Source organism: Hippopotamus amphibius, chromosome 6, assembly GCF_030028045.1.
Source record: "Hippopotamus amphibius kiboko isolate mHipAmp2 chromosome 6, mHipAmp2.hap2, whole genome shotgun sequence".
Taxonomy (NCBI): domain Eukaryota; kingdom Metazoa; phylum Chordata; class Mammalia; order Artiodactyla; family Hippopotamidae; genus Hippopotamus; species Hippopotamus amphibius.
Window position 1 is genome coordinate 68,138,048 of NC_080191.1, and position 27,692 is coordinate 68,165,739.

At 38.5% G+C, this 27,692-nt stretch overlaps 1 protein-coding gene across 1 annotated transcript in view; it reads right to left on the reverse strand.

The window, feature by feature from the left end:
- Positions 1-17,710: 17,710 nt before the first annotated feature.
- ELOVL4 (ELOVL fatty acid elongase 4) overlaps positions 17,711-27,692 on the reverse strand; it is a 31,691-nt gene continuing 21,709 nt past the window's right edge. Inside the window, exons 3-6 of the mRNA XM_057738676.1 lie at positions 27,411-27,491; positions 24,379-24,550; positions 22,836-22,963; positions 17,711-19,873 (exon numbers count right to left, since the gene is read on the reverse strand). Coding sequence (XP_057594659.1) covers positions 19,598-19,873; positions 22,836-22,963; positions 24,379-24,550; positions 27,411-27,491 — 657 coding nt within the window. The 3' untranslated portion in view covers positions 17,711-19,597. The remainder of the gene's footprint in view (positions 19,874-22,835; positions 22,964-24,378; positions 24,551-27,410; positions 27,492-27,692) is intronic.

The following is a 27,692-nucleotide window of genomic DNA, read 5'->3' on the forward strand; positions in this document are numbered from 1 at the left end:
ACTTGTGATGACATGTCACAATATATGCAAGTATCCAATCACTAGGCTGTACACATACTAACATAATATTGTATGTCAAATATAGTTCAATAAAAAAAGTTTCTAGTATAGTGTCACATCTAAGACCACGTTGGCCACCATAAATGTTAAATGCAAATCTATGCATGTCTAGGCATGAAAATATGAGTTCAAAAAGCTCTTTATAAATTAGAAGCAAGCTTTTATGAAGTGGTTCTAACTCTCTCTCCCTCGTCTGGACCTCGATTTTAGCACCTTTTATAATATAATTCTTTGTTTTCTTTGCCCATCTTCCCCACAAGTCTTTGGTTTCTTCAAAAGCTTAGGATGCATTTTGAAAAAAATAAAAACTTGGGACATTAAAAAAAAGAGCTTAGGATGTATATTATTATCTTCCTCAGGCTAACACAATAATTGGTACACAGAAAGAATTGACCAGGGACTTCCATGGTGGCACAGTGGTTAAAAATCCGCCTGCCAATGCAGGGGATGCGGGTTCAATCCCTGGGCCAGGAAGATCCTACATGCCACCAAGCAACTAAGCCCATGCGCCACAACTACTGAGCCTGTACTCCAGAGCCTGCCAGCTGCAACTATTGAGACCGTGTGCCACAACTACTGAAGCCTGCGCGCCTACGGCCCGTGCTTCACAACAAGAGAAGTCACGCAATGAGAAGCCTGCGCACCACAACGAAGAGTAGCCCCCACTCACTGCAACTAGAGAAAGCCCGCATGCAGCAACAAAGACCCAACACAGCCAATAAATAAATTTATTTAAAAAAAGAGGAAAGAATTGACCAAATATTTGTCAAATGTGTATATTCAACAGTAATCTGAGTATAAAGTATGATTACCATGAAATGATAAGCAAATCTTTCTTTATATTATCTAAATTTTGACATAAGCACACTACTGCTTGACAAGGAATTGTCTTTCTCCCTAAATTACATTACTGTTTCCCAAATGTTTATGTAAATTGTGGTTACAATTAGGAAACCTCTGACTTAAAATCTGAATACAAAAGGGTAAAGGTTGCATAAATTGTTGAAATTTTAACCTTTATCTCAACCTTTGCAACCTTTATAAATTATTGTAATTTAAATCATCAATGAAGATGTGCAAAATTAAGTCTTTGAAAGACAGTTAATTTCAGGTGGTACAATTCCATAGCCACATCCAGGTACCTTAAGAGAAACTTACACCACAATGATACATATATGTGTATATGTTTCATATCAAGATTTATTTATATTTAAATAAAATTTTCTGACCAAGATTAAAGCAATATATTAATTTATAGTAAATGTTTAGTAAGTCTATAAGAAAAATATTAAATAATCGTCATATCTTTTTTTTTAAAACTCTTCTCCATATTCTATACCATTAGGTCATGGTGACCTATTTCTCATTCCATGAATAGGAGAATCAGACCTTTTTTCTAGTTGCATATGATATGTTTATTAATTGTCCCTCACGCTACTGCCTGAAATAGGCTCCCAGCCTAATGTACAATGAAGGCAATCCCTTTATTAAACTCAGCTGGCCACGTGGTGCTGTGAGGACTTGCTTTGCAAGATTGTTAATAAGTATAAATCAAAATGAGACAAGTTATTAGTCAAGAAAGTTATTATGTAATATTACAACTATATGACAATAAGATGCTATCATTACTGGCAATAACATCACGGAAACTCTGTGACAATATTGACTGTTTATTGATCATTTAGTATGTGCCAGGCCCCAGGCTAAATGCTTTTCAAGCAGTATCTCATTGAAGTCTCACTAAAACCTGACTACTCAATTGTGATAGACAAGTGGGCAAACTGACATGAATTTTAAGCACAGAAATAAAATATAGGATGAACTAAGCCACCTCAAATTCTTATTGGAAAAAATAATTTCTTCTTCCCTTTTCCCTGCCCAGTCTACAGCACAAAGATGAAAAAAAATGATTCATTCAACAATATCTAGATGAAACTACTTGTATTCATGAGAAATATAAGTGATTAAATATCTGTTACTGATATTCCAAGAAGCAAGTGGTGTTGCCGTCGTAATAGTCTATGATTGTTATGACAATATATTTATAAAATCACAATTTATGTCTAACAAGCAAGAATGAAACAAACCTGGAATATGTTTGCTCAAATTTGTATGCCCTAAAGAATAAGTTAATTAAAAATATGATTTATCAAGATAGCAGAAGACAAGCCATGGACTAAGAGAAAATATTTGCAAAGGATATATCTGACAAAGGATTGCTATCTAAAATATACAAAGCACTCTTAAAATGCAACAGTAAGAAAAATGAACAATCCAAATTTAAAATGGGCAAAAGACTTGAATAGACACTTCAGAGAAGATAGGCAAGTAGCAAATAAGGATATGAAAAGATGCTCCACATCACATGTCATTAGGAAGTTGCAAATGAAAACAACAATGGAATAATACCACACACCTAGTAGAATGGCCAGACTCTGAAACACTAACACCACCAAATGCTGACAAGGATGTGGAGCAGCAGGAACTCTCATTCATTGCAGGTAGGAGTGCAAAATGGTACCACTACTTTGGAAGGCAGTTTGGTAGTTTCTTACAAAAGCAAATATACTCCTACCATATGAACCAGCAATTTGTTCATTGGTATTTCCCCAAAGGAGTTGTAACCTTATGTCTACACGAAAACCTGCACATGGATATTTAGACCAGCTTTATTCAAAATCATATTTGTGTTCAAACTGCAGGAGGTTTATAGATGTATACAGGGATTGGCACGGTATTAGTAATATTTCTTAATCCAGGAATCCATGGCAGGGCCCTTTGGATTTAAAGTCATTAATTTCTATTATTGTCACACTGCCTGACCAGGAGCCCTTAATCTGATTATCTCTCCTGCTATTCTAACTAGAGCTATTCCAGCACTGCCTAATAACAAGTGCAGATTAATTCCTAATATAAAACAATAAAAGCTAATATAGAAAGTTCTTTGAATTTATTGTGCTATTAAATAAATTTTGAAGTGCTTCAGTACTTGGTTAAAAAATCGCACTCTTTCCTTTCAGGATTTTCTTTGCTTGAATTCAAATCATAGTGTATTAGTGCACAATCAATAATATCAGGACAGCAGAGGTACAATTAACACCACAACAATGCTTTAATTTGAAGGTTTCCCTCTGCACTGGGGATTTTATTTCCATCTCCTTATAAACACTTTCTAAGGAGGTCCCAAATTCAGAACATCATTATAAGTGATTTGCATTAAATCATAATACACTACCTAAGTGTCAATGCACTGAATCCTTTACTAAGCAGTTAATATACACAGAGTATTATTTAAATTTAAAGATAGCATGATACAATCAATTCACAAGAAAAGTCCTACTATTTTCTAATGATAGCAAAACCATTTCAGAAGTGGGTTTTAAGCTATGAATAGAAAACAAGATGAAAATCATGAATTGTCAAATAAATAATGAATAGTTTGTTTCTTTGGGAGGGAAAAATAATCTTTTTTGGAGAGGAACATAAAAACAGATTGTGGATCACTTGAATTAGAAAAAAGGCCGAGGGCAGTGATTCTCTTTCTTTTTATGACTGTGGAAAGAATAACAACCCTGCAAAACACCTAAATCCTCCCCATTACTACCATAAGATACATTAAGAAATAAAAATAAAACAATTCTATCAGTTCTGAGGAAGAATGAACTTTTAAGGAGATGCCAAGAAAAGTGTAAGGAATTCACACTAAGCAATTTCTATGAGCTAGACACTATACTAAATATTTCGCATACATTTTTCTATTTAATTCTTATATATTAACTCTGACTTAGATATTATTATCTCCATCTTATAGATGAATAAACAGACTCAGAAAGATTAAGTTGTTGAAGGTCATATCAGTAACACAGCTCAGATTTGAAATCCTTATTTGTTTCAAGAATGTTTTCTTGGGACTTCCCTGGTTGCCCAGAGGTTGAGAATCCACCTGCCAATGCAGGGGACACAGGTTTGATCCCTGGTCTGGGAAGATCCCACATGCCGCAGAGCAATTAAGCCTGTGCACCACAACTATTGAACCTGTGCTCTAGAGCCCGCAGCCACAACTACTGAGTCCGTGTGCCACAACTACTGAAGCCCATGCTCCACAACAAGAGAAGCCACTGCGATGAGAGGCCAGTGCACTGCAACGAAGAGTAGCCCCTGTTCGCTGCAACTAGAGAAAGACTTTTTGTAGCAACAAAGACCCAATGCAGCCAATAAAAAAGAAGAATGTTTTCTTTTCTGGAAATATTAAAAAGCCTCTGATTCAAGATGGTAGAGCAAGGTCATCTGTTTACATTCATTCCCTCTCAAGGTTCTATTTCAAAGACAGTAAAAGATTGGTAACATGTCCCACAACAATGGGGAGAATAGGAAGGGGCCACAGCAGGTGAGAGATTGCAACAATTTTCTGGAAAATGGAAATCGGGTAGTTAAATTATGGAAGTATGGGGCAGAGTGAAGGAAGCAATCACCAGGTCATAGGCAGAGGTGGCCCTAGTGAAGGAGGGAGCTGGCTTTCCCTCCATAACTTTCAGAAAACGCCACACTGATGGAGGTTGGGTATGAAAAGTTGAGCTGAAAAAAGAGGTTTGGGAAGATTGTATATGAAACAGTCAAAACCCCTATTCCTTTCTAACCACTCTCATGCATAAAAGTCATAGTATTACAGCACCAATGTTCACCTCATACCCTCATTGAAAAAAGGATAAGTTTATCTCTTGAAAAAAAATATGGCGAGAAGTAATGCAAATAAGGTAGGTGTTGGCGCCTCAAAATACAGTCCTCCTCATTCTGTTGATGGGAGGTCCCCAACGTAAGAGCCAGCTCCTGTTCCAAGCATGGGTCCATGTCATGAGGTCAGCGCTGGCCTCTGCTGACAGCAGTTTGGGCACTCAGCAGTGGTCCAGCCAGACCAGCCTTGCTGAGAAGTCCGTACTGTTTAAGCCCCTGTATAACCTCCCTTTTTGTAGGTATTGGTTTCCTGTGGCTGCTGTAACAAATGACCACAATACTGTTGACTTAAAACAACAGAAATTTATTTTCTCACAGTTCTGGAGGACAGAAGTCTGAAATCAAGGCGTCAACAAGGCTATAATCCCTCTGGAGGTGCTAGAGGAGAATCTGTTCCTTGCCTCTTCCAACTTCTAGTGGCTGCCAGCATTCCTGACCAGCGTCACTCCAATCTCTGCCTGCATCTTCACATCACCTTCTCCTCTTTGTGTGTCACATCTCCCTGTTATCACAACACTTTGGCATTTAAGGCCCACCTAGATAATACAGGGTTATCTCCTCATCTTCAAATCCTCAACTGAACCTCATCTACATGGACACTTTTATTAAACAGGGTAATATTTATATGTTCCAGGGATTAGGCCCTGATATCTTTGGGGCCACAGTTTAGCCCATTATATTCCACCTTGCTCATTTTGTTTACAAACTCAGTGAGCAAATATGGGGTGGCCAGGAACAGAGGCTAAAATCCATAGAACATCCAGGTCACCCTGTCCCTCCATTTATTGAGAGGCTCTTCCACAGTGGGTGCCTTTGGTAAGCATGTATGTGGAACACAAATAATGTCACACTCAGAGGTTCTCAGAACTTCTTGTCATCCATCTTCAATTCTACTTCTTACAAGTTCTTGAACATCTGGCCAAACCCTCATCAACTACCCAAAAGCCAACGTAAAGTCATACCTCTGGTAATTTTTTCTTCTGGGAACAGGGGACAACCAGATGGACTGTGCAGAGTCCTTTTATTGGGAGGATTTTCCTTCCGCATATCTTTCAGGACTGCTCCTAAGTAAAGATATAACACTGCCACAGTCCATTTCTAGGTTGTGTTTGCATATTATGTGGAATAGTTTGTGACTAGGCTCAATTATTTTCTATTTCAGTTTCTCAATCAGGGTTCCAGCATAAATTAAACTTTATCCCAGATGGTTTAAATGAAGAGCTTTTAATAAAGAGATTGTTTATAGAGGTGTAGGCAAGGTTAAAGGAACAAAAAAAAGGATGGCAAGACACCCAGACACTAGCAAGAGTGTGGTTACTATCACTCCTAGAAGTGAAGAAACAAGAGAAGAAAACAGTGCTCCTAGAGCTCAATAAAAACTACCCAGTAGTTTTAATTCTCATTAGGTAAGAGACTTCCCAGCAGGCACTGTGGTTGTGGAAAGAGGTAGCTAGGGTCAGAGATGCAACACTGAAGTAGGGAGAGAGCATGCAACAGATGTTCTACCCACTCTATCCATCCACCTGTTGACCTCTTATTGTTTGAACCCAACTGGAAGCCAACTGACAAGGGAGCCAAAGTGATGCAATGTCCATATGGGTCACTATCCTAGGACATAAAACAAGGCAGAATGGTGTGCAAACACAATCAACCTACATTTTATTGGAAATTTCAAGAGGTCAAACATGTGGGTTGAGGGAAAAGTGCCAATGCAGCAGGAGTGATACATTGGTAGTCTGAGGCCCTGCCCACGCCACTTACCTGTGCCTTCATAACTTCCCACTTGATGAAAGGATGCTGCTGTGCATGCCTTAGTGTATAACACCCAGTCCATGACAGGCAGGTCAGCTTACATGATCATGTGAGTCTGTGGTCAGATACATAAATTTCAGATACATGGTCCAGAAGCAGTTCAGGATCTGTTTCTTAAAAGAAAGGTTATTTGGAAACTAGGTCATGGCTTTGCTCTAAAACCCTAGAGGACTGCATCATAATTCTAAATCAAGGCTGGCCAGAGGCCCCTATAGGACTGCTTCCTGTCAGATTCTTCAAGAACTATTCGATCGGTTGGATCTTTTGTTTGTTTATTTGTTTTTTAAGAGCTTTTATTGAGAACAGTTAACATACAATAAACTGCATATATTTAGAGTGTACAATTTGGTATTTTTTTCTTATTAGTAATGTATATATGGCAATCCCAACATCCCAATTCATTCCCCCCCAACCCTCCCCGCTTTCTCCATTTGGTGTCCGTATGTTTGTTCCCTACATCTGCGTCTCTATTTCTGCTCTGCAAACTGGTTGATTTGTACCATTTTTCTATATTCCTCATATATGTGTTAATGTATATTTGCTTTTCTCTTTTTTTTTTAAGAACTTTTATTGAGATACAGTTAACAGACAATAAACAGCATATATTTAGAGTGTACAATTTGGTATCCCAATCTCCCAATTCATTCCCCCCCCAACCCTCCCCGCATTCCCCACTTGGTGCCCATATGTTTGTTCTCTACATCTGTGTCTCTATTTCTGCCTTGCAAACTGGGTGATTTGTACCATTTTTCTAAAGTCCACATATATGTATTAATATACAATATTTGTTTTTCTCTTTCTGACTCATTTCACTCTGTATGACAGTCTCTAGGTCCACCCATGTCTCTACAAATGCCCCAGTTTGTCTACTAACTTTGGGTTTTGTTTGTTCTTCTTTCTCTAGTTTCTTTAGATGTAAGGTTAGATTGTTTACTTGGGATTTTTCTTGTTTCTTGAGGTAGGATTGTATTGCTATAAACTTCCCTCTTAGAACTGCCTTTGTTGCATCCCATAGGTTTTGGATCGCTGTGTTTTCATTGTCATTTGTCTCTAGGTATTTTTTGATTTCCTCTTTGATTTTTTCAGTGATCTCTTGGTTATTTAGTGGCATATTGTTTAGCCTCCATGTGTTTGTGTTTTTTACAGTTTTTTTCCTGTAATTGATTTCTAATCTCATAGTGTTGTGGTCAGAAAAGATGCTTGATACAATTTCAATTATCGTGAATTTACCAATGCTTGATTTATCACCCAAAATGTGATCTATCCTGGAGAATGTTCCATGTGCACTTGAGAACCTGTAATCTGCTGTTTTTGGATGTAACATCCTATAGATATCTACTAAATCAAGCTGATTTATTGTGTCATTTAAAGCTTGTGTTTGCTTATTGATTTTCTGTCTGGATGATCTGTCCATTGGTGTAAGTGGGGTGTTAAAGTCCCCCTCTATGATTGTGTTACTGTCGATTTCCTCTTTCATAGTTGTTAGCATTTGCCTTATGTATGGAGGTGCCTCCTATATTGGGTGCATATATATTTATAATTGTTATCTCCTCTTTTTGGATTGATCCCTTGATCATTTTGTAATGTCCTTTCTTGTCTCTTGTAACATTTTTTATTTTAAAGTCTATTTTATCTGATATGAGTATTGCTACTCCAGCTTTCTTTTGATTTCCATTTGCATGGAATATCTTTTTCCATCCCCTCACTTTCAGTCTGTATGTGTCCCTAGGTCTGAAGTGGGTCTCTTGTAGACAGCATATATATGGGTCTTGTTTTTGTATCCATTAAGCCAGTCTGTGTCTTTTGGTTGGTGCATTTAGTCTATTTACATTCAAGGTAATTATCGATATGTATGTTCCTATTACCATTTTCTTAATTGTTTTGTTTTTGTTTTTGTAGGTCATTTTCTTCTCTTATGTTTTCTGCTTAGAGAAGTTCCTTTAGCATTTGTTGTAAGGCTGGTTTGGTGGTGCTGAATTCTTTTAGCTGTTGCTTGCCTGTAAAGCTTTTGATTTCTCCATTGAATGTGAATGAGATCCTTGCTGGGTAGAGTATTCTTGGTTGTAGATTCTTCCCTTTCATCACTTGAAGTATATCATGCCACTCCCTTTGGGCTTGCAGAGTTTCTGCTGAGAAATCAGCTGTTAACCTTATGGGAGTTCTCCTGTATGTTATTTGTCGTTTTTTCCTTGTTGCTTTTAATAACTTTTCTCTGTTTTTAATTTTTGTCAGTTTGACTACTATATGTCTTGGCATGTTTCTCGTTGGGTTTCTCCTGCCTGGGACTCTCTGAGCTTCCTGGACTTGGGTAGCTATTTCCTTTCCCATGTTAGGGAAGTTTTCAACTATAATCTCTTCCAATATTTTCTCAAGTCCTTTCTCTCTCTCATCTCCTTCTGGGACCCCTATAATGCGAATGTTGGTGCATTTAACATTGTCCTAGAGGTCTCTTAGGCTGTCTTCCGTTCTTTTCATTCTTTTTTCCTTATTCTTTTCTGCATCAGTGATGATCACCATTCTGTCTTCCAGGTCACTCATTCGCCCTTCTGCCTCAGTTAATCAGCTATTGGTTCCTTCTAGTGTATTTTTCATTTCTGTTATTGTGTTGCATATCTCTGTTTGTTTGCTCTTTAATTCTTCTAGGTCTTTGGTAAACTTTTCGATCTTTGCATCCAGTCTTTTTTCAAAGTCCTGGATCATCTTCACTATCATTATTCTGAATTCTTTTTCTGTAAGGGTGCCTATTTCCTCTTCATTCAGTTGTTTTTCTGGGGTTTTATCCTGTCCCTTCATCTGGTACAAAGTCCTCTGCTTTTTCATTTTCTCTATCTTTCTGTGGCTGTGGTTTTCAGTTCCACAAGACAAAATACTGCTGATACTGCTTGATACTGCTGTCTGCACTCTTGTAGAGGAAGCTTTCTAGGAGGCTCGTGGGCGCTTCCTGATGGGAGGGACTGATGGTGGGTTTGGCTGGGTGGGTAGAGCTCAGTAAGACTTTAATCTGATTTGGTGGGCAGAGCTCAGTAAAACTTTAATCTGCTTGTCTGCCAATGTGTGGGGCTGTGTTCCCACCCTGTTGGTCGTTTGGCCTGAGGCTACCTAGCACTGGAGCCCACAGGCTCTTTGGTGGGGCTAATGGTGGACTCTGGAAGGGCTCACACCAATGAGCACTTCCCAGAACCCCTGCCGCCAGTGTCCCCATCTCCTTGGTGAGCCACAGCTGCCCCCCACCTCTGCAGGCAATCCCCTAACACCAGCAGGTAGGTCTGGTTCAGTCTCCTATGGGATCACTGCTCCTTCCCCCTGGGTCCTGGTGAGCACATTTTTTGTGTGCCCTCCAAGAGTGGAGTCTCCGTTTCCCCCAGTCCTGTGGAAGTCCTGCAATCAAATCCCGCTGGCTTTCAAAGTCTGATTCTCTGGGGATTCCTCCTCCTGTTGCTGGACTCCCAGGTTAAGAAGCCTGACGTGGAGCTCAGAACCCTCACTTTAGTGGGTGGACTTCTGGGGTATAACTGTTCTCCAGCTTGTGAGTCGCCCACCCAGCATTTATGGGATTTGATTTTAATGCGATTGAGCCCCTCTTACCGTCTCATTGTGGCTTCTCCTTTGTCTCTGGATGTGGGGTGGATTTTTGGTGAGTTTCAGTGTGTTTCTGTTGATGATTGTTCAGCAGTTAGGTGTAATTTCGATGCTCTTGCAAGAGGGAGTGATCTGTTGGATGTTAATCAAATAGCAGAGTAACTTGAACTTCAGTCCATAGTAGGAACAAAGCCCTCTCTTACTCTGGCTCCATTCAGAACTGGCAGTCTGATGAGCTACTTGATAAGTAGGTCAAAGCAACATCCTCAAATGTATATATGTTGTTTCAAAGGTCCAGTGAAATTTACCAGTCTAAGAAATTCACCTCTTTAATAGTGATAGGTGGCAAAGGATAGCAATTGTCTTTCATTGAGGAGGAAACATCTCAACCTGCTGTAGACCACTGGCCTGCCCAAAACTATTGATGTCATGGCCCTTGAATTTACATTCTTCCCCCCGACACCACCACCCCTTGGGCACACGTGTTCCTTACCAGAGAGTCATGGTACTTTCCACCTCCTAACAGTATGCTGGACCAAAGCAATATCTTATGGCGTGATGAGACAGAGTTCCTAGATTATCACAGAATACTGGATAACTGACATTATCCTGCGGTAAGACCACAAAGGAATAAAAGTGAAAGGAACTGCTTCTGTCATCTCTTTATTGGAAAGGAGAAGAAAAACATTTAATAGATTGATAGCAAAATATCACATGCCAAAATTATACTGATTTGCTTCAATTAATTGACTATTCTAAAACAGCCATTGAACTTGGAGTTACATGATTAAGTGGATTAACGATAGTCCACTGTCATTCTCCAAGACTCTCCAATTTCTGGTCAGGTCAAATAGGAGAGTTAAATGAATATATGATAAAAATCACCACTCCTGAATCTTTCATGCCTATGGTGCTGGCATAAACCTCTAACATTCACCCGGCAACATGGCATTGCTTTTGCTCCACTGTTTCAAGAAGGAGGGGATATTTTAGGGGCTTTGACTTGGGCTTTTAATCATATTAGCCCTCATTCCATGTGACAGGGAACCAATGTCGAGATTCAGCCAAAGGCTGAGTACGTCTATACATTCAGGAACCAGAGAGGGTAGGTTTGGGGATCCACTGGGCCCACTGTGAGATGGACTCAGGCTAAAACTACATTCATCCCCTGGCCTCCATAAGCCCCTGTTTTGACTAATGGTCACAGTAGCACTCTGGGCACCGGAGGATCAGCATCGGCTCAGTGTCCCAGTGATCCCCTCAACGTCTGCTTACTTCCCTTCCCTTTAGGTGAAAGTTAGTAGAATTTATAGTGCATCCTTGTGACAATGTCACAGGAAATTTTCTCAAGGGAACCCGGCATTCCCTTCAGTTAGGAAGCTCTGGGTCTATGAACTGGCTCAGGCATGGGAACTGGCGAGGGGGCTCTATTGTGGTGACTCGAGCCACGCCTGCGTTCACTAACTTTAGAGTGAGGAGTAGAAATCACGTAGGTTGCCTATCTGTGTCAGTCCTAGGGACATCATAACACATTAGCTGCCCCCATGGATACTCATGGATGAAGCCATTTTAATACCACACAGGGGACTTCCCTGGCAGTCCAGTGGTTAGGACACTACGCTTCCACTGCAGGGGTCATCTGTTCCATCCCTGGTGGGAGAACTAAGATCTTGCAAGCCTCACGGGGCAGCCAACAACAATAATAATAATAATAATGATAATAATAACTCAGACTCAGCTGCCCATTACTCTAACCACGCCCACTTAGTCTCTGACGTTTAAGTACTGGCATTTGGCCTCTGGCAGTCTGCAATACTGTCATTCCTACTGAAGTTGGGGAATGCATTTCAGAGACAGCACCTACCCTCCCTCATCATCCTGAAGGGGGTGAGAATATGTCACTCCAAAATATGCCACTTCGACATAAAGATTATTTTGAGCTGAAGGCAACTGAGAAAAAGCAGACCCAGGAAGAGCTCTCTGCCCTCCCTTTGACAGCCTAACAGCAGGGCATAAATTTCCCCTCCTCTTGTGTATCAGGAAAAGGAAAACAACACTTAATCCCTGAAAAGAGAAAAGGCATGGAGGTGAATCTGCACAAAAAAACCCTATGAAATAATCCTTATCTGCCACGAGTTTCCCCCATATGTTTCATAGTTACTTTCCCACAAAGTATCAGTCCTAGAAACCCAGACTCCCTTTCCTTTGTCTAGTCACTTCTCCACAATTTATTGTCTTTTGTTAAAATGGTATATAACCCCCAAGTATAATCACTTCTTCTGGTTTTTCACTTCCTCACCTATGCATGTAAAAATTAAAATATTAGCCTCAATGAAACTTATAAACCTTTTCTCCTGTTAATCTGTCTTTTGTCAGTTTAATTCGTAGGTCTCAGTCACCAACGTAAGAGGGTAGAGGAAGTTTTCCTCCTTACAATCCACAGCCCACAGAAAACAGCCGCTACAGAAATTTTCAAGGACAGATCACCAATGTACATTTACCAATGTATTTCTCAAATATAGTGAGAGGGTGGTCAAGTGGGCTGCATGTGATAAATAATCTCCAACATTACTAACGCCCTAAGCCTTTGTATTCTCTCCTCTGTTATTGCAACGGATTTCTAACATTTGTCTCACTTTGATGTAGGCCATCAATGATTCCAGGTTTTCCTGATTCCAGGTTAAACAGTTGACAAATCATAAAAGCTACTCCTCATGGCTGAGCTATGTCCTTAAATTAAGAATTTCTGGTAAGAGAAACTAAATTAATAATTTTAGCCACTAAATTTTTTTTTTAATAATTTCAGTCCAACCCAAAGATATGTTTCTTTCTGCTTATTCATAGAATCAATTCTTATACATTTCTGCAGAGGAAAATTAGCCAAATCCTATAATTCTGGGCTATCTCTTCCCAGGATAGAGTCTGTATTTGTCCCCCTTGGGGTATGCTGTGATCTAATTCTCCTTACAGATCTGATGACCCTGAAAGAATAGAAAGCAGACACATGGAAGATCAGCATTGCTCTGGAAGGTAACTACCTTGCTTGAAGGTAGTTCAGCCTTACAGGATCTCAAGCAACAAAGGACTAATGTCTGACAAGGAAGAGAGTGCTGCTTTTCTTGGCTAGAAATATTCCATGGGATTTAGAGATTCACATTCTCAGATTCATCCAAATCCATCCAAATGTCCCCATTCCACTTCTTTGGATCCCACTCTTTCCCAGTTAATACCACAGCTTTCACTTATTGAGGCTGTGAACTTCAGTGGTAATTCTGCAACCCACTTTGGATCAAATTTTGGATCTCGTTTTAAGATGTTTCAGATCTGTTGCTACAAGATATGAGGTCCTCTTAGGGCAGCCAAGAATGAGCTAATTTTCTTTCTGTGAGCTTTGCAGGGCAATCAGAAACAGCCATTTCACTCAAGTCTTTGTATTCCTCACTCCCATCACAGCGCTTCCATGCTGCAGCCACTCGGTCTGTCAAAGACTTTGCTTTCAATAGTTATTTCATTCGAGGTGACCATAGGTGAAAAAGTCAGCTGTTTGCTACATGGAAAACAGTATCTCATTTCCCACTAGTCATGAAATTGTCACTGCCTGTAAACTCAACTAGGTCAGATAACCAATTCCATATTCTTATCTTAGGCAGTCCATTTCCTGATTACATTTCAGTGCTGAATACTTAATTAGGTAAGATTTACGGCATGAAACAGATACCACTCAAGGTATTTCAAGCAGAAAGAGCTTTCATTCACAGGATTAGATGCTTATATGATTACTGGTAACTTGGAGAAATAAAAGTCAGGAGGCCACCCCCTAAGTCTTTGGCTTCAAGTGCATATGACCACATCTGCCATGGCTGCTATTACCATTACCGCTGTCGGCCTTCACAAAATTGGTGCCAAGACAGTAGAACATGTGGTTCAGCTGTTGCCAACATGTATGTCTGTAAGGAGTCTATTTATATGATTGCATTACTACAGAAGGAGGGCATCCACCTTCCTGCTGCTTTCCAAAAATTTCACAAGTGCCTCACACTGACAAAACCTAAATTTGTGAGTGAGTCTGAGAAATGTAATTTTTAGTCCTACAGACTGTAACACCAGGAGAGGGAAGGAGAGAGAACATTTCAAAGGGTTAGGAATGGATTCTTAGAGCCAGTAAACATCTGGCACACTAACCTAAAGATGAGGCTGGATTTCTGAAGTAGTAAATATGCAGGGAAGACTCTAGGATGTAAACTCCAAATCTCAACTCTAAGGGATAAATTAGAAAATTGTTCCCTAAATTCATCTGGCTGCTCTTTGGCCTCACAAGCTCCCATACGCCTTTCCTTTCTGGCAAAAAGAACAGCTACCACTTTTACAAGGACTGGCAATAATAGTTCAAGCCCAATGAAAACACGTAAATGTTGTTGGATAAATATAGCTTTGATGTGACCACGTAACATTTTTATTAAATATTTGCTGTGAGAACTGAACTCGGAAAATATTTGAAATCCAACTGTATGTGTACAGTTGATAAACCCTAAATGTGTATGTGTGTATATGTATATATATGTATATATAATCTGCTTAGAAAACATTTTAAGTTGTATTTGATTCCCAGATTTATTAATAAAATTAGAACACAAGTCACAGTCAAAGGTGAGGTGTGAATGTCACTAACATAATACAGTGCAAGACTCATAAGCTACCCACCCTCTCATTACCAGTCTGATAATCATTATTCTTGAAAGACTGGTTCTTAGGATAGCTTTCTCACAGGGAGGAGAAACTCAGTTTAAATGATACAACAGGAATGAGAAAGAAGGAATCTCAACTGGATGCTTTCCTTTCTCCTCATGGCAAATACAAGAAAAAAATTTAAACTGAGGAAGGGAACCACCTAAGCGGCTTTTCTAAACCTGCAGAAAAGGGATTCAGGGATACGTGGAGACTGACAAGAGATGTGGAACACACATGTGGGCTGACTCTTTACAACCCACAGTCGTGTATTTAAAGTGGGATATCCAGCAATCTTAAGACCCTATCTTTTTAGAAATGGCTGTATTTAAACCTTCCAAGAGTTTTTAGTCTTACAATGGCTTTTAATTTGGACATATTCTCTGTGCAGATGTTCAATTACACCAAGGCCTTCTGATAGCACATTAGATTTTTATAATTAGGAAGACAGCTATCAAGCGATGTGCTTCAGCATGCATTTATTCTTAAAGGAGATACTGCTTTAAGGTCACTTTCACTGGGAAAACCTCACCTATGAGAATGGGAAAAATAAAAAAATTCCAGGTGAATTTCAATTTAAGACCAGATGGATCTCCAAGGAATAAAGGTGTGAAGGAAAATTTGTTTACATGTGGACATGCAAACATGTCTTTATGTGATAAAATGAAAAAGACAAAGGAAAAAGGAGACAAGTTCTAGGCTTTTTTTTTTTAAACAGGTAGAAAAAATGTTTAATTTCTCAAAGGATACAGCAAAACTTAGACCTATAAGTCTAAAAGAACTCCAAGAGCTAATTTAGATCATCCCGTGCCCACCTAAAACTCCTGATAACTTATCACCATCGAAACACAGCTACTACTATCTCTTCGTATGTCACAATGCTCTTTTGGTGATATATTCTAGAATTTCAGTTTTCATCTGGTATTTGTTCTGTATGTCAATTATAATTTTTAATTTAGACCTCTGAATCTCCTTCAGAAATGTAGAGTTATGTTACATCCTCCTATTTTAAAAACTTAAAAAAAAAAAAAAAGCTCTGCCTTTCAATTCACATCTGTGCCTTCCCACAGTATTTTATATCAGGCAAATCAACTTGAAAGATACTTGTATGATTTGTAGTGTTTTGAAACAAGGGATCTGTTTCTACATCTCTCCTTTTTCACAACAGTTCTTCTGGTTCACATGTCCTCTGCCTGAAATACCTAAGATTGATTTAAGGATTGATTCTAAAATACACTATTAAGTACTTGCTCTCCAAGGTTACCCTTCAAAACTGCTTACATGCTGAGTGGCAGGTGACCAATGTCATTAAGCAGGTTTTGTGTTTACTGCTCAGATGCTCTGCGCCTGTGCAGGTAGCTCAGCATCTCGGTGCCTCTCAGATCTGCAACCCTATTTACCATCTAACCAGATCCTAAGTCTGAGTCTCCCAGGTCTGTGCTGAGCACGCCACTTACATTCTGTACACCTGTAGTCATCTTATTCTCAGTACAGACTGTGTTACGAATATGGCTGGTTGAGATTAAGGCTATAACAAGGAAAGAGCTGAGAGACTGTGAACAGCTCAGCATATTGTTACAGTCTAATGAAGGTGAGCTTCAAAGGCTCTGCCTCAATGGTCAATACATAATGCCTGAGTTATATTATCAAATAGATATGACAGCAAAAATCACCTCCATCTCTAAGTTCTCTTTCTTATTCACAGGGTATCCCTATATGGAACAACCCTGTAAATTAAAATATTCCTTATAAATAACAAAGCACTGCTAGATTCCACAATCTAAAATGTGAATATAATCATATGAAAATAATTTTGAATGCCTTAGAGAGTGTGTGCAAAAACAGAAAGAGAAAATGACTAAATTAATAATGCTAAAACTGAAACTAGTCACCAGTCAGCATCCATCTGCAAAACTGAAGAAAGAGTAATGCAGAAAAGAGGAAAAAGAAGAGCCACAGTCATCAAGTCTATTGGAAAATGCACTGCTAACATGTCTCAGCTATTTCTACTCAATGCAAATATTTCATAAATTCCCTGTTTTCTATATAAGAAAGTTACTGACAAAGTTTTACCAAAAAGAACAGGCAATCCTCCTTCACTGATTTTTACATATGAGGCATGTGTATTTACTGGGGTGATAGAGCAATTATGAAAGCTACCAGAAAAGGCTACATTTATCACATTTTAAAATCATCGTTGGTAAAGAAACAAAGTATAGTAAAGATTGAAAGATTTAAATATCAGAACAGGAGAGCTCCCCAACTTTATTTTTGGAACAAAAAAAAAGTACAGCATTAAAAATGTTAACATGTACACACCGCTATATTTAAAACGGATAACCAACAAGGACCTACTGTATAGCACAGGGAACTCTGCTCAACATTATGTAACAACCTAAATGGGAAAAGAATTTGAAATAGAATAGATACATGTATATGTATAACTGAATCACTTTGCTGTACACCTGAAACTAACATTGTTAATCAACTATATTGCAATATAAAATAAAAAATTTTTTAAAAGCTTATATTTGAAATGACAAATGTAAGAAATCAGAAGAAAATGATATGTTTTATGTCTGGATCCAAAAGTTCTTCCAAAGACAAGTAAGTTTTAAAGTAAAAATATGCTACCATAAAAAAATAAGCTTTTCACCAGAAATTGTTGACACCCAACTTCTAGTTTCATTCCTTTTCTACGTTAGAAATTGGCAGCAGGGAAGAATTTAGAATATTAACTGAATCAAATAAATATATATCTAGCAGATAATTTACATTATAATAAACTGATTAACCAAAAAAATTATTTTTTCCCACAGCAGTAGTATATTTATTGTGCTAAAATCAGGTAGCAGGGAATGAATAGCTCTGGGGAAGCAGTACAGAAAGTTCACAAAGATTTACAAATCTCTAGTCATTACACACTGAGCAGCAAAAACAAATGTGTTGAATCCTCTTAGACCAAACTATTAGACGTGTTGCAAATTTTCTGTAATTCTCATGTCTGCATGCCTTGGCGGGGTGGTGGGGGGGGTGTGATTTTAATGCTCAATAAATATTTTATAGTTTACAAAATATTCTGAAATAGTCTGCACAAACAGCATTACATTCTGCACATGCAGTTCTGACTTATTAAAGATACTTAGAAATATTCATGCCTTTTTTTTGTTGTTTTTTTTTGTCACATTTTCTCTAATGATCCCTGTGCAATACCCACTAACAATTTAACCTATGTAATAAGATAGGGTACAAGTTCTTTCCTAGTGAATTTCCAGTTTTTTTCACATTACATGAGATACTTCATTTGCAAAGAGCAAATTTAATTTTCTGGTTCTGGCTACTCTCACTTTTATTCATTTTATGTCTTAGCAATTAACACTTTGTAACAATCAAACACTGAATTTAATGATCTTTAGCACCAAGGAGTCAAGAATATTGCACCAAAATGGGTTTACACTTCACATCTAGTTACAAATAAGATCTTGCAACTTTGTCACAAGAAAAATATCACTCCAAAATTAAACACATTAAAAGAGAAGGACAGTATCACAGAAAAGCTTGCTGTTTGTTATTTGTACAAAAAACAGAAACAAAAAAGCAAACCAAAAAAACCCCCCAAAACCACAATGTTAGTGAATTTGAATGTTAATATTAAAATTTACATTAGAGGACTCCTTGATTTTTTTAATTAAAATTTATTTAATTTTAAATGTTCTTTCCAACAGAAGAGGTAGGTATATTTCCACATATGAAAAATCAGTAATAGCCACAAATCAAAACAAGGAAAGCCTGATAAAAATCAACATACTCTCTTCTAACAGCACATAAAAGTAACTACTTTATGATGTTACTAATAGAGACATGAATTGTTTCATTTTCCAATCAGACAATAATCTCAATTTTTATAATATATATATATATATGGTAGTAACAGGAGTATTGAAAGGCTGCCTTTTCATCACAAAAATTGTTTCCCACAGTGATTTGTAGCAAATTTGTAGCTGCAGGTCATGGTGACCTTTGAGTTGCTGGACAGGATTTTACTATAATTCTTATTTTCACCAACACCATCATCATCAAGCCTCTAAGAGTCTACAGAGATCATCAGACTTTTAAAATTAAATTCCAGCCAAAAGGGTATCTTCAGACTAGAGGTGGAGAGATTCGACAATTCCAGTCAGCAAATGAATTCAAATGTGCACATTTTAAAGTATCTGCATTTCCAGTTTGGGACCAGAAAATGTAAGGTAACTGATTTTCATCAGTAGATAAGTAGCAATTTAGCCAAAAAAAAAAAAAAAAAAGAAGAAGAAAAGAAAAGAAAAAGAAAAGAGAAAAATCTATAAAGACCATGTTTCTGTGATCATCGGACTGAAAAATTAAGAGACATGAAAAATCTCATGCATCAGACACACAAATGTGAACACGGGGAGGGGCCTCCAAAGTCACGTGATGATTGCTTTGGTCTGACATCAAGGCTAATAAAAAAAAAGTTTAAAATAAAAACTTCATAAATAAAACATCTGGGTGTTGTATTTAACACTTTACTCAATCTAAAGGTTACTAATACATAGAGCACATTTGTCTTTTTCTCCCCACCCTCAAACCCTCATTTGCTTCTGTTTTCCTTGAAATCTTATACGAAGTGGGAACTTTCTCACTGTCAACACCAGGTAAGGCCCAGTTCTCTTTACTCCCCTTTTGCTTTTCCATTTTTCTGCTTTTTTCCACTTTCTACCACTAGGTGGTTTTCTGACTTGTTCACACCGTTTGCTGAAATACCATTCGCAGCTGTTTTTCCAGTTTTTGCTTTCTTAGGCTCTTTGTACGTCCGAACATAGAAGTTAAGGAAGAGACATATGAAGCTGACTGCGTAGGCGATGAGAGCCCAGTGCATCCATTTGGGGAAGGGGCAGTCGGTGTAAAGGGACAGTGCTGTGTGCCCGATGGTCACATGGAACTGAACCTGAAAAACAAAACAGTGCAGGTACATTTACCATGGGCAGCAAACAGCTCATCACGACCTCAGCATCTTCTGTGCAGCTAAGACAGGCCCATGCTGTGCCCCGCCGTCCAAGCCTTAAGAGGTCTCTGGCTCCTTCTCACTCTGGCTTCTGCTCAAATGCTCCGTCCTCAGCTAGGGCTTCCTGCTAAGACTCAAGTACCTCCCCACAACGGGTCCCTCCAGCCCTTTAACCGAAGGGTTTTGTTCTACGTGGGTGTTTTGTTTCATAGGAATTATGTCTTTTGCACCTGCTGACTTTTGGACTGTCCACCTCTCCACTTGTGTACAATCTGAGGGCAGGGCTCTGCGTTGGTCCCCATGATTCCTGAGCTCTTGGCCTGGCGTCTGGGCTCAATGGGTTCTTTTTGGGATAATGTTGAATGTTAGCTAATGAGAGGGAGTATCAGTGGCCTAAGAGAGTAAAGTAACGGTGCTATAGGCTTCTCAATTTTTGTTTTCCTCCCATATTTTAGACTGATTTCTCTCCACAAAGTGGTCAGCAGGCTGGTACATATACTTTTAGGGGAGGCTGGGATGAAGTGAGAGAGTAGCACTGACATATACACTACCAAATGTAAAATAGCTAGTGGGAAGCCGCTGCATAGCACAAGGAGATCAGCTCCATGCTCTGTGATGATGGGGAGAGTGGGAGGGAGGCTCAGGAAGGAGGGGATGTGGGGATGTATGTACACATATAGCTGATTCACTGTTGTACAGCAGAAACTAACACAACATTGTAAAGCAATTATACTCCAATAAAGATGTAAAGAAAAAAATTTTTAAGCACAAAAAAAAATGAGTTTATCAAAATGGTTCATTATTTATTTCTTACAGAATAGCGGACAGGTAAATATGCATTTGAATTAACACAGTCCTTTAAAGACTAAGATTTTGGTAAAATTTAGTAGATATTTGAGAATAAGTATAAAAAGAGAGAATGGTTCTTATAAGAATTATGAATTCCATGGTATTCACAAGGGTTACCTTTTTACAAGATTAACATACATGATTAACTGTTGTGAGAACTGGCTTGGAAATACACTACCCTTCACAAAATTAACATCCTCTTTGGAATGGGCAAGTGTGGTCTCTCTTTTAAGGACAGCATTGTCAATATTAATTATTATATTAAATATTATTTTAAAAATCTATCCCATTGAAGCCCAAAATTTCAATCAGACTAAAAAACTTTAAAAGTTTTCCATGGTAAAATCCAGATTTTAAGAACTTTTGATTTCACAATGGTTCTTAGAACCTGCATCACTGAAAACCTGCATCACTGGGTATGCATGTGATTGAGCACAGCACCACTCAAGCAGAGTCAGGTGGAGGTTCCAGCAAAGCAGATACGAAGAGTTCACATGATTTCTGTCATCTCCTCATTTTCTTGGGACCATTTACTAATTACTGAGAGAAACGAGTTTCACAAACTCTATAAACAGCTTATACAAAAACTGGAGGAAGCTTCCTGTAGCATTCTACTCACAGATGAATCCTGCACACCCAGCATTCCCCAAAGGTTGTGCTTCCTGCTTGGTGAGTCTGTTGTTTAGCAACTTAAAGCAGGGATGAATAATATTTCCAAATGTGATTCCACTGATAAAACTGTGTACATGCTATGATTAAAGCAAATTATAATAATTTCCAAGGCTTGAAGAATAGCTACCAGGTTGATTTTGGATTTCCAGTTTGATTACTGGGCTAGTGCTTAGCTCTGAAGGTTGCCCTGATGCACCCAAATGCTACAAGAAGTCCTACGGGGGGGCAGGTGCTGAGAACGATCTGCTCTGAAGACTAGCAGCTGAGAATACCAAGCTCTGCTCTCTAAGGACTGTGTGTCAGGGAATTAAGAGTGCTCTGCTCCTTGGTCCCTTCCTTTTTTTTTTTTAATATAAGATTTTTTAATTTTTTTATTTTTTGGCTGTGCCATGAGCCATACAGGATCTTTTTTTTTTTTAATAAATTTATTTATTTATTTATTTATTTAATTGGCTGTGTTGGGTCTTCGTTGCTGCACACAGTCTTTTTCTAGTTGCAGCGAGCGGGGGCTACTCTTCGTTGTGGTGCATAGGCTTCTCATTGCGGTGGCCTTTCTTGTTGCAGAGCACGGGCTCTAGGCACGTGGGCTTCAGTAGTTGCGGCACATGGGCTCAATAGTTGTGGCTCACGGGCTCTAGAGCACAGGCTCAATAGTTGTGGTGCATGGGCTTAGTTGCTCCGTGGCATGTGCTATCTTCCTGGGGCGGGGCTCGAACCCGTGTCCCCTGCATTGGCAGGCAGATTCTTACCCACTGCACCACCGAGGAAGTCCAGCATGCAGGATCTTAATTCCCCAAGCAGGGTTTGAACTCACGCCCCCTGAAGTGGAAGCATGGAGTCTTAACCACTGGACCACCAGGGAAGTCCCCCTTGGTCCCTTCCTTTACCCAACCCCTTCCTTGGCTCTGTGCCTTCCCTACAACTTTCATACTCTGAACGTATGGGATCTGTTCACAAGGAAAGAAAAATGGAATAGAAAACAAAACATTTATGTAAGGACAGGATGAAAAGAGTTAATAGTAATGTTTTAAGTGGAAAAAGAAAAAGCCTAAGAAAGAAGTTAGATTATTTCCCTAATCATAAATGAGTCTGTGTACTTTGTGCTGTGCTTAGATCTTTTCACAGATGTGTTTAAAGGACATCTCTCAGAGAGATAAGAGTTGTGTCTGGTCTTTTAAGGATATTTAAAAAGCAAGTGGCCGTCACCACTAGGTCTATAAACAGGTAGCTCAGAGCCAAACAGCCTCAACTCCTACAGCTGGAGCACAGAGAAAGTCAATTTGGTAACAGAAAATTGTCAAAAATGACTCGGCACTTTAAAATTAATTAGATTCAAACATTTTCAGTGCTTCACCAGAAAAAACTTTAGAAGCATTTAACTCACCAGCTGCAGCATGGTCAGGTATCGTTTCCACCAAAGATACTTCTGAATCCATGGGCCAAAGGCAGCTAACCCGTAGTATGAGTACATAATCACATGGATGAAGGAATTCAGCTGGGCTCCGAAAAATGCTTTAGAAAAAGAGAGGGATTTACAAGATACAGAAACCTTTATTAGGTGATAAACCATCTGGACATAAAATAAATGAATCTACATTACTTTCCAACATTTAATCTTAAGTACAGGTGAGGAAGAAAAGTTCTAAAGTAGTTCTAATGCAAAAGCCTTCTCTTCAAATCATGCCAAGTATTTTTAAAGTTTAGACTCAGGCTTTTACCATATAAATAAAAATGGTTGCTCTTCAAATGCAAAGGACTTTCAAAGTGGCGAGTTTTCAAATGAGGGTCCTCCAGCGGCTTAAGTAGGCCCTAATATGGAACTATTGTCGATATCACTTTTCATTCCACTACTCTTGAGGTACATATAATTGAATTGCTTAAGGAGATCTGTAAATGTTTCATGATTGCCTTCATATGTGCCAATATACATCACTACAACAAATCAGTACTTTTTTTTTTCCCCTTTGGCTGTGTTGGGTCTTCGTTGCTGCACATGGGCTTTCTCTAGTTGCGGCGAGTGGGGGCTACTCTTCATTGCAGCGTGCAGGCTTTCAGTGCAGTGGCTTCTCCTGTTGCGGAGCACAGGCTCTAGGCATGCAGGCTTTCAGTAGTTGCAGCACACAGGCTCAGTAGTTGTGCCACATGAGCTCAGCAGTTGTGGCTTGCAGACTCTAGAGCGCAGGCTCAATAGTTGTGGCGCATGGGCTTCGTTGCTCCACAGCATGTGGGATCTTCCTGGACCAGGGATCGAACCTACATGCCCTGCACTGGCAGGCGATTCTTAACCACTGGGCCACCAGAGAAATCCCTAAAACAGTACTTATTCTTAGGTTTCTACATAGTTCTAAATAGAGAGTAGCAAGGTGAACTGCACTATAATGACTTATACCCTAGGTCCCCATCAGAGGAATGGTTTGTTTCCAGCTCAGGGATGTGAATCATCTCCAACCTACAGGCGTCTGAAAAGCTGGAGGCAAATCTTGGCCAAACTATGAATTCAGATTCTCTTCAGCATTGAGAACGTTACATACAATTTCCTTTGAGTAAGAACCAACAGGTGCATTTGGGCCTATTTGAGAGCAGAAGTGGGCTCCGAGCTTGGATGGGAGACGGGGTTTTTAGACTGAGAGGTTATATCTTAGTATCCTCTAGGTCAGAACCACTAGAACTGCTCCCTATCAAAATATTATTTGCTACATTTGGGATTTGTTTATGCCTATGTCTGGGGTAAATCTGTAGGTGTGAAATTAGTCACAGATAAAAAGCTAAAGCTTTACTTTCTTTGAATGTCTTTAAAGTGAAATTAGCACAGAAATAATTAACCATGAAAGTAAGTTAAATTACAGACCAAGTCAAATTCTCACTACTTTCCACCTTACACATTTATATAATTTACTACATGTGGATACGTTCCCAAAAATGCTCACCTTGTCCCCCTGCGACCCACTTAATTCCAATCCACCACAATGTAAACATAGTACAGTGATGGTATACATGAAGGAAAGAGACTTGGTTGTTTTTCTTCCTCAGGATAAAAAACACTGTGTCCAAATACTCGATTCCTTTAGATATGAAGTACCACCACAGAGCAGCAGCTATCTGTAGAAAGAAAGGGAAAGCATTTTATAAACACCAGAATGACACTGTCACATGGTTTTCTATGCCTTGTTTAAGTCCTAAACAATCTTCACTGCACAAAACGTATGAGGCATAGAATCATTTTTGTCTAAGTGGGTGTGAAACCTAGGCATCTATTCATGGAGAAAATAATGGGAAGGAAAGAGCTCAAATCTATATACACACAGTGCCCACAATTCAGAGAAAATTTTCAGTCTGTTCCATAGCTGGACGTCACCAGCACCAAACTTTTGAATGCACAGCCGTAAACACTTTCACATGATTATGATTTTCAATTTGGTAGGAGAAACTGAGATAATTACTTTGTAAAGGTATTTCAGCTGTTCATGCGTAACCTAGATCATACCTCAGAGATTCTTGCAAGTATGCTTGGACAGCAACTGGTCTCTGTGAGTGTCTGTCTCTCTCTTTCACTTTAACATATGCAACAAAATACTTAATCACAGTAGCTTTTATTAGGCAGTAAAATCTTTAAAATGATAAACTGCAACAAATAAACACACACACACCAAATATTTCCTAGGTCATAAATATAATCCTGCTTACATAAATAAGTCTTCTCTTTTCCTGGGCTCTAATTATGACACCAGATGGTGCAGAAAGATTACATTACATGCTGAGATTAAGGATTCAAGGATGCAGTGAGAGGTGACCTCTGTATATAGGTTTTAAAATATTTTACAAGAATTCTACTAAAATAGTAACCTAAATTCATCTTTTTTGTGTCAAGTATTTTCTGACATGTGCCCAATGTACAAATAGCAAAGGAAGCAGCATCAAACTAAAATCTGTTCATAAACCTTTGTGTGTCGGGGTTTGGAAGATTCACTCACAACCAGGCTTAGGTGTTTCAGAGCTGATACAGACCTTCCTCATTTTATATACCTGCACCTATTGGATGTCATTTGTTTGGGTTTGGTTTTTTGCTATTGAAAAACAAAATTACAATTTTAAAGTGTAGGCAAGGAAGAAAGAGAAAGGCCCAAGAAAAAATATTGTGTTCTATTTACTAATTGAGAGTTATTTACTGAATATGCTGGAGTAAAAATATTGTTGAAAATGATACAGTTGAAAACAGGCTTGAAATAGGTAACTTCTCACAGCAACACTATATTTAATATGCTATATCCCACTATTATGTTATAACATTTTGGTGCAGTAAACTTTATCTAGAAGGGAAGAGGTAATGTCTTATTTTTCCCCCAATCTAGGCCTCTAAATTAGCCACAACTCATAAGTAGTAATAAATAATCCTCTTTAGTTTGTAAACTGAATAGCTGCATCAGAGTGAAGAGATACTTCTTGGCTACATAACAATGAATACAAAAATGAGTCTCAGGGTAAAACACTTATTCTGCCACATCTCATATTAAAGAGGAAGAGAGAGGGAGGAAAGTTTCAAATGCAATCTGTTGACATTCTGGCTCTTTCTCCTCCTCCATTTCAGTTCTCACAATAGCTAAATGTTTAAAGAACTGACCGCTCATGCATGCCAGGAGGCTAGGCTCACAATGACCAGAGTGGCATTTTAAAAACTTTATCCCCCAAACAGCAGTATGTTGTTTCACCCAAGGGGTTTATCTAAGCATCCTCCTCAAAGAAAGCAAGTCCAACACTTTTCCTTTTCCCTCCCCTGACCCAAGCAAGATCAGAGTCAGCACTCCACTGCCCCACCCAGGGAGAAGGTTCTCTAGCAAGATGGGTATGGTAGCCAACAAATCTAAATAAAGGGGCTGCCCTCATTCTCTCTCAGTCACATCACGGGTCTTAGCTTCTCGTTAATCATTTGTTTACATGACTGCCTCTCCCACCTTCACTAGCATGTCAGCTCCACAAAGGCAGGGATCCTGTCTGCCTTTCCACCCGGGTCCCCAGGGCCCCTCATACTATCTGCATATAGCAGATGTTCCATTCACATCTGTTGAATGAATAAAACCAACATGACAACCAAAAGGGGTGATTTTTCATCCACGCATTAAGTCTTCCAATGGGTATGAATGAATCATTCATACAATGATAAGTACATTAAAACAGCTTGGTCTTGGGTCTTGATGAATACTGGTATTTATATTGTCCAACCCAAACGCTAAAGAGCTATTTTTTTTCCCATAGGCAGCTACTATGTATTATATTATGACTACATATATTACATGTAACATAAAACACACACACATATGTAACATGTTATATATGCTATGTAAATATGTTTTATGTATTATGTAATGTTTTAGATGAACCATAGTACACAGAGGACTTCAATAAATAGTTAAAATCAGATAATTTATTGCTCCTTCACTTGAGTAAAATGGTAATTTTACTGATGTAGGTGAAGGCAAAGTAAAATATGATAACATTATAATACTAGTCTGTTTTTCTGCAAATATAATAAAAACTGAGTTTATACCTATACAAGCTGTGCTATGCTTAATTTACAAAACATCCCATAGTTTATAAGACATTTAATTTCCTCAGACTTTCTTAACAAATGAATTTGACTTTCTTTAAGAGTTTCTATTCTTGACCAAAAAAACCAAAAATCTAAAATACCATTTTTATACTAAACATGGAACTTCTTTTTTTTGGGGGGGGGATACTGAATTTTAGTCATCCAACACATATTCACTCTCACATCACCAAATGAGAGGAGATACTGAGGGATGAAAACAGATTTTCAATTATATACTTTTAAAGGAAAGCATAGCTTTACTGACTCAAATGTTCAGTACATTTTTACTACTATATTAAAGCATGTTTTTCACAGACTAGGGTCCACAAAATTAAACCAATTTCTACTGATTAGCAGTATTTTTAATGTGCTTACCCTGACTTCATGAACGTTATCCGAATAATCCACACTCTGGCAAATATAGCTATACCCTGCATTATATGATCCCATGAATAACTGGAAAAAGAGAACAATATTTGGAGTAAGTTTTAGTAGATACAGCATTTAAAAGTACTACATACAATATGCAAACTTCCAAAGCATTTTTAAAAGAAATATGTATTAAAATTTCAAATGCATTAAACATGTAATACGTTGGAATTTCTAAAATTTACCATCTGTCAATTTATTTTAAAATTGAAATCTACATTTAAAATG